General features: G+C 39.5%; 1 protein-coding gene across 1 annotated transcript in view; it reads right to left on the reverse strand.

Annotated features, from left to right (window-relative positions):
* Positions 1-305: 305 nt before the first annotated feature.
* Positions 306-8,180, reverse strand: part of RRP9 (ribosomal RNA processing 9, U3 small nucleolar RNA binding protein) — a 22,256-nt gene continuing 14,381 nt past the window's right edge. The window contains exons 8-15 of the mRNA XM_015820029.1: positions 7,759-7,851; positions 6,908-7,008; positions 5,456-5,590; positions 4,090-4,152; positions 3,857-4,002; positions 2,273-2,352; positions 1,234-1,307; positions 306-490 (exon numbers count right to left, since the gene is read on the reverse strand). Coding sequence (XP_015675515.1) covers positions 385-490; positions 1,234-1,307; positions 2,273-2,352; positions 3,857-4,002; positions 4,090-4,152; positions 5,456-5,590; positions 6,908-7,008; positions 7,759-7,851 — 798 coding nt within the window. The 3' untranslated portion in view covers positions 306-384. The remainder of the gene's footprint in view (positions 491-1,233; positions 1,308-2,272; positions 2,353-3,856; positions 4,003-4,089; positions 4,153-5,455; positions 5,591-6,907; positions 7,009-7,758; positions 7,852-8,180) is intronic.

The following is an 8,180-nucleotide window of genomic DNA, read 5'->3' on the forward strand; positions in this document are numbered from 1 at the left end:
AGTTCCCAAATGGAGAAAATAGAGATCACGGTTGCCAGTGTAGATTTGAATTGCCAAAGATTACAGAGCTGGAAATAGATGTCTTACCTGACTCAGGGACTGAAAAAGTCTGATGCTGTACAGAATGGTTGAGCTAACACAAAATGCTAATCCAAGATCAAGAAAGCCATTTTATGGTTTAAAGCAAAATGTAAATTGTTTCACAGTTTCCAGAAGAACATTAAGAGACTAGAGTGATTGATATGGATACAGTGAATAACAATACAGTGAAATAAAAATGAAAAAAAATAAAAATGACCTCTAAGTTCTGTGAGAAACACAAAAGATAGCTTTAATGTATAGGATAATACATGAAATGTGAGCATGATTTGCAGAAAGAAAGCATTAGGAGCCTTCAGACGATTTCTGTGAATTGCCTGCTGTGGTCTTCTTGAGTGGGATAATGCAGATACTATTCTTGGCCTCTTTAATCCTCCACCAACGACCCAACCTGAAACACAACCCAGAAAAAAATAAAGTATCTGCTTATGAAACATTCTGTTGGCCGGTTTGAATAGGAAGTCTACAAAAGGGCTGAAGGAAACATTTCGCCATTCATATATGCCAGTAGTTATTCTGTAAAATGTACAAGTTTCAGAAAAAAATCAAAAAATTACAATAGAACAAACCATAAGACACTGACAAGGCTGGACTTAAAAGTATTAATAAAAAGGACAGTTCTTTCTTTCATGTGGTTTCACAGCAGGGTTTTTATATCTCAACCCAAAAATCTGGAAAAGGCAGTCAATTTCACAGCTCTTATTGTTCTCTAGTCTGAATGAAAGCTCACTGTTTTGTTTTGATCCTTGCAACAAAAAAATCAGCTTTGCCTACAATTTGGTATTAATGCATGGGAGAGCTACTCTTATGATTAGCTAAGTCAGAGTACTTAAGGAAAGGATGTGGTCTCTCTGCCCTGCCCAACGGTCTCTCCCTGATAAGGTGAATACTTAAATCCCTATTTGGGAGTTCATCAACATTTCCAGCATTATCAGCTGCCAATGGCACTTTCAGAAATAATTTCTACTAAAAGATTTTTTAGGAGACCCCAAATCTCGACACCGTGCCTATGTTGTCAGGAAAGCTTGGGGTAACAGATTAGGACACTTTTTAACAGAGTACATTCAGCCTTAAATCTAGAAGAGAATATGGGTAGGCTATTTGCCAATGTGAATAGAATCCAGGTTCACATACCTGTGTTCCTGCCCGACTCCAGCAACTAGGAAGTTTCCAGAATTGGCAAATTTCAAGCCATTAACAAAACCAATCTGAAAAAGAAACAATTTTTTTAAAAAATCTGGTCATTGTTTTTTCTGCTTGGGAAACTGGTTAAATGTTATTCTTTAAGTCTTCGACCTCTATTTGGATAACAACAGAAAGAGATTTTCACTTGGCAACCATAAGGAGTCAGTTAACTATATGGGTCCCAGTTATGAGTTGCTGGAAACTTGAAAAAGGGGTCCATATGAAGTAGGAGATAAGGATGAATGAACTTTTCATTTGGTTACAGTAATCAAGACCTCCTGCTCCATCCCATTCTCTAGATCAGGGATGTCAAACTGCTGGCCCGTGGGCCGGTTTCATTATACTGGAGCTGCGCCCACCCCATTGCCGGCAATGGCGAAAAAGCTCTGATACATCGCACGACGTCACGTGATGTCGCGAGTTTGACATGCCTGCTCTAGATGCTGGGAAGCTCCTTTCCCAGATCAAGACCACACTCTGCAGCAACCTGCCAATCAACCAATGGCACTTATAGGCAACAGTCACTAAAGGGCTGTAGGTGATTTGCAGACACCTATTTTCTGTATCAGGTTAAGTGTTCTTGACTGCCCAAAAGGAAGTTTTGGGGTCTAACTGTTGGGCTATGCTGCACTATGGATTAGCTTCCATGAGGTACTGAGGAAGAAATCAGATATACACAGGACTAATCATTCAAGTAGATTCCTGTAACGTTCAAAACATTTCATCTACACTGTGTAACCTTGAACTCCTTAGGAAGATCCCTGGAACAGTTAAACCTGTGACAGAAGGAGAAGAGGCTGAGAGAAAAGTATAACTAAAACTATCAAGGTAAGTCCTGCATGGAGTACCCAGGTTCACTATACCTGCAACAATTCCACAGTATTATTTCCTTTTGCTCCACCTGTTTCGTAAATTAGTTTAATATGAATCTCAAACTAGAAAAGTTTAAATTGGAAGTTAAGCCCACTGCTCAAAGCAGCTTCCTCACCAAGGGAATCTCAAAGAGGCGCTCCAACTTCCGAAATCCTTCTCCACACTTCCACAACTTCACACTGGCACTGTGGGAACCTGCCAAAAGCAGAACATATAATGTTTTTAAAAATGTCCATGTTCAGTCTGAAGGCTTTAAAAACTTTAGTTCAGTGAAGTTTTCCTAATTTCTTCAAGTGATGCTCTTGAAGAACCTAGAACTAGAGATTAATGGATAAACCTCGATCTAACTTTTATCCTGCCTAATTTATTATTATAACTATTGCCGTTATTTTCTTACCCTGATGAACATAAAATAAACATGAGAAATTTTAGTATACAGTATACCATATACAAATAAACAGCATGTCATTCTAAAAAGTACAGCAGCTACCTATTATTCTAGCTAAAAAGTAAGTAGTCTGCTGTCTTTTAGCCATAATAGAATAGAATTATATGCTATTTATTTGTACTAAGAACACACAGCTAATCTACACCACTAAGATTTCATTTCAGATCACCAATCTAGCCATGGACCACAGTTCTATGAAGTGTGTATGACCCAGGCCAAAACCATATTTTTAATGCATTTATTTATTTAATTTTATTACCTCCCGTGCATTTAATCATTTTCTCTTTCTGACAGTTTAAGAATTATAAGTCAGCAGTAAATTTTGGAGGCAATCTTGTGGCTATTCCCATGGCTGTGGGAAGTGCAAGGCTATCTGGTTCTCAGTCTGTGCTTCCGTGATATGTTTAATAGGAATAACCTACTGATCCAAGTTTATAAATCCAAGCATTTATCTAAAATTATTATCCAAGACATCAGAGCCCTGGTGATGCAGTAGTTAGAATGCAGTATTGCAAGCAAACTCTGCCCGTAGCCTGTAGTTTGATCCTGACAAGACTCAAGGTGGACTCAGCCTTCCATCTTTCTGAGGTCGATAAAATGAGGACCCAGATTATTGGGGGTAATTCGCTAACTCTGTAAATTGCCCAGAGAGTGCTGTAAAGCACTATGGCAGGGGTAGGCAACCTTGGCTCTTTTATGACTCGTGGACTTCAACTCCCAGAATTCCTGAGCCAGCATGGCTGGCTCAGGAATTTTGGAAGTTGAAGTCCACGAGTCATAAAAGAGCCAAGGTTGCCTACCCCTGCACTATGGAGTATTATATAAGTCTATTGCTATCAGAACTCCGAAACTAATGGAATTCAAAGCAAAGATTTGGGATATCAGAATGCCTCTAACCAGAGACACATCCTGGCCCCAGAAAACCTGAAACAGCAAAGTTAGAGCAATGAACACCTCTGAATATTATTTACAAGTATCTTGGAATGTCGATTGATTGCTATGAATCAGAAGATTATTTAAAAAAATATGGTGGCAGGACAATCATGTACGTGTCTACTTAGAAGTAAGCTCCACCATAAATAACCGGATACACTTCAAAGTACTTATACATATGATTTTGCCTAGAACTGTATGAAGGATTTTAAGTTGAAATGCTGCACTGGTTTTTTTACTAATATCAGGAAAAAGAGCATCATCTGGTTTCCTAGCCCCAAAGGCAACAGAAAAAAGAAGACAAATATCTCATGGCACCTGTTGCTACGAGGTCACTGTTCAGTAAAGCAGCAACCGAAGATATCCAAAATGGCTGTTCCAGGCCCCGTGTGCCATGAAAACCGTGGGCTTGCTTCACTACTGCTAGCGGTTTCTTTTTGGAGAGACCCCAGAGGGCAACTGACCTTAGAGACAAAATCACAATCATTACGTATCCCGTGGGGATCAGTTGATTTTACTTTTACCGAGTTACAGTTTCAAAGTATACTCACCCATCATCTGCACCAGACACCATGTGCTCTTCATTGATGAGCTGGATGCAGTCAATTGAACCCCTAATGGGAAAAAGAAAACCATACTTACAGCTATTTAATCAGCAATGCAAATAATCCATGTTGCTAGTAATCAATTTATGCTGCATGCTTCAGGGCATTTTTCACAGTGAAAGACACTCAACTTTTTAATGGTGTTATAAAAAAGGTGAAAAATGCAAGATATTTCAAGCATTCTCTTGATAGAGAGATCTTCCTATTACAGAGATCAGGCATTCAAATACCAGCCATTCAGCCTAGAAAAATCATCTTCAACCAGAAAATCTGCCAGCATCCAGTAACTTGTTCTGTATCCTCTAGAGCAGGGGTGTTAAACTCCCGGCCCGCGGACCGAACGCGTCATCTGGAAGCCACACTCACCCCATTGCTGGCAATGGCAAAACTGTCCCGATACGTCGCGCGACATTACGTGACGTGGCAAGTTTGACATGTCTGCTCTAGAGCCCTCCACAACTATATTGCAAAACCCTGCACTCCTAACCTTTAGCAAAAACCAATAAACAAGCCGAAAATATTGGGCATGACTGTGCATAGTTTAAAAATGATTCAGAAGAGATTCTTCAGCACATATGGGAGCCAAAAAAAAGCTTTCACACAAGCTTGAAAAACGCTTCAGCTGCTTTAAAGAGTTACACTTCTAAATTCTCATTTTTGAAACATATACAGCCCTGGAAGTTTTTAAAAGTGAATTTCTCACTTGCAAAAAGGTGGCCTGTCCCTATTTCATGAGATACTTTTTTTGTGTGTGCTGAGAAATATAAAAATTATCTTTCGCCAGAGTGTCCATTTCATGTACTAAATGTAATTCACATTCGCATAGCAGGTGAAAAATCACATGAATTGAAGAAACTGTGGTTCTGTTTGCTGGGAAAAGTTCAACTCAAAAACAATGCTTTCCTGACTATGCCATTTCCTCTTCTAGTTCTAGTACTTCGCTTCATCTCACTTCATCTCAGATCTCACATCATTCTTAAAATTCCCTCAATCTTCTCGAATTAATTGGATGGAGATACAAGATAACGGCAAAGCATAAAGTATAGATTCACCCAGTTCCAGGAGAGGATTAAAAAGAATGCAAGAAGTTCTTTAAAAAATCTAAAGACAATTTGACCACATGAATGAGACCTACAGCTGAGCACAGCCTAATTTCAAAGAGTCATTTATCAATGCATTTAGATTTGATAATACAACAAAGCACAATGTGGTCACTTATTATTCCTCTGTTAGATGCTGCATATAGATTTCCCTTTCTCAAACAACACACTTTGTAAAAGAAGCCTGAACAGGCAGTGATTCTCACACTTACTGATGTCCATAAAATACAAGTTGGGCTTCCTCAGGGATTTTCCAGATTCTGACAGTGCCATCTCTCCCTCCTGATGTGACACAGCACTCCCGGCTCAAACTATCCAGGCCCGTGATCACATCCTGATGACCAAACCTTGGGAGAAAAGAGGATGAGGATTCAATTTTGGCCTGTCTAATGTTTGAGAATCCAGTATTTCAGTTGGGTATATTGCAAGTTACTGTGTACGTGCTAACATATTCGGCAAATCCTGGCCCTCTGAATGGTCACGTGAATAAAAGGGGGAGTTTGTTTCTTTTAAAAGCTTTATAACAAGAACATATAAGCTCCCTCATTAATAATAATAATAATAATAATAATAATAATAATAATAATAATAATAATAATAATAATAATAATAATAATAATAAGAAGAAGAAGAAGAAGAAGAAGAAGAAGAAGAAGAAGAAGAAGAAGAAGTAGTAGTAGTAGTAGTAGTAGTAGTAGTTTGAAGGGACCTTTGGAGGTCATTGCGTCCAACCCCCTGGTCAGGCAGGAAACCCTACACCATTTCAGACAAATGGCTGTCCAGTATCTTCTTTAAAACTTCCAGTGTTGGAGTATTCACCGCTTCTGGAGGCAGGTTGTTCCACTGGTTAGTTCTAACTGTCAGGAAGTTTCTCCTTAGTTCTAGGTTGCGTCTCTCCTTGCTTAGTTTCCACCTGTTGCTTCTTGTCCTGCCTTCAGGCGCCTTGGAAAATAGCTTGACTCCCTCTTCTTTGTGGCAGCCCCTGAGATATTGGAACACTGCTATCATGTCCCCCCTCGTCCTTCTCTTTGTTAAACTAGACATACCCAATTCCAGCAACTGTTCTTTATATGTTTTAGCCTCCAGTCCTCTGATCATCTTTGTTGCTCTTCTCTGTACTCTTTCTAGAGTCTCAGCATCTTTTTTACATCGTGGTGACCAAAACTGCTTCATACCAATGAAGTTCATCCTGTCAAGATGAACTTGGGCATCTTTCTCCAAGGTGATCACCTCAAGTTCCACTGGGACAGCAACTCCATGAATTCCCAGCCAAAAGTCCTCACATTGTTTAGAGCAATGTTTCTCAGCAACATTAAATTGTGTGGACTTCAACTCCAACGATTCATTTAGCCAGCACACTGGCTAGCAAAATTCTGGGAGCTGAAATCCATGTATCTTAAACGTTGCTAAAATTGAAAAACACTGGGCTAGAGATCCTGAAATCTGGAAGGCCTCAATTCGGGGAAATCTAGTCTGGAGTAACGCTACTACCATGTTGGGGAAAGAACAAGTTGTAAAAAGGAATTGCCATATCAATGTATTAATGATACATTCATTCTGCCTCCTGTCATCTCTGATCTTCATAGAACGTAGTTTGCACAGATCAGAAACATGCTATGTGCCTATCACTAATTCTGCACGTATGCCCAAAAACTGTTGCTTACAAGGTTTCAACATATGCATTCTCTGCCACGTTCCACACTTTGACTGAGCGGTCATGGGAGGCACTGTACAGATGGTGAGTGCCCTTGCGGAAAGAAAGGCCCTGAAAGGAAAAAAACATGAAGAGAGGAAGACATGGGATGAGATGGGCACAAAGGCAGGCGGGATTAATCTTGGATTTCTCTACCTCATCCAATCTAATTGTCCCAGAGGGAAATGTGGATTTCTCTATTAGAGAGTGAACAGCCCATACAAAGTACAGGTGGAATAACTTGTTTATTGAAACAAGAAAAGAAATACTTTTGTTGCAGTACTCACTGTACTTTAAGCAAAGGTTTTCATGTTTGTAACGAAGGGGAGGGTAAAGAGGAGAGGGATGCAAATTTTTGCATCGATTCCCCATATTTAAAAAAATATTTCTACTTTGCTTTCCTATGATACAGACAATTGACAAAAGAACATATGAGTTAAAAAATAATATTACTGTAGAAAAATCTATGCAGCAAAAAGATTCAAATCATTTTGGCGGATGGATGATTGAGGAGTGCAAGTTGTTTCTGCCAATCATTTTCCAGATTGCTGTAAAAAAATTTCAACTGTTAAAATTCTTTTTTAAAGACATAATAGTAGCATCCAGAAAAACATTCCCCTATATCAGGGGTGTCAAACTCACAACATCACGTGACGTGTCGGGACTTATCATGACTTTTTTTCCCCATTGCCGGCAATGGGGTGGGTGTGGTTTCAGCATGACGCATCCGGCCTCCGGGCTGGCAGTTTGACACCCCTGCCCTATATCCTGACTGAACTTTATCTATAAATAGGAATACCTCTAGTGGTTGTGGTCTCTTACCGATACAGTATCACGATGGCCTGTGAACTTATAGAGGTGTTTGCAGGTTGCAGCTTCCCAGATCATGATGAGTTTGTTCCTGTCACCTGTGGCCTAGAAACAACACAAAAAGACCCTGCTTAATTCTCTCCTCTTCTATCACATTACACACACATTCTGTTTAGTAATAATGGGTCTATTGTTACAGAAACTCAGCTGTCACAGCCTTCTGGACAAAACTTATTTTAATGCCTTAATATTTTCCTTACAGTAGCATGACTCAAACATCTCATTCTTTAACTGCCTTTTGGTTTGGTTTTGGTGTTGAGAAAAGGAGTCCAGCTGGAATAAACAATAGAACTGCCTGGAGCAAAAAGGGAGATTGCCTGTCTATATGAATAGAGGTGCCTATTGTAACCATTGATTAGATTCAGGGAAATTTC

This window comes from Protobothrops mucrosquamatus, unplaced genomic scaffold, assembly GCF_001527695.2.
Source record: "Protobothrops mucrosquamatus isolate PMUCROS unplaced genomic scaffold, P.Mucros_1.0 scaffold_152, whole genome shotgun sequence".
Taxonomy (NCBI): Eukaryota; Metazoa; Chordata; class Lepidosauria; order Squamata; family Viperidae; genus Protobothrops; species Protobothrops mucrosquamatus.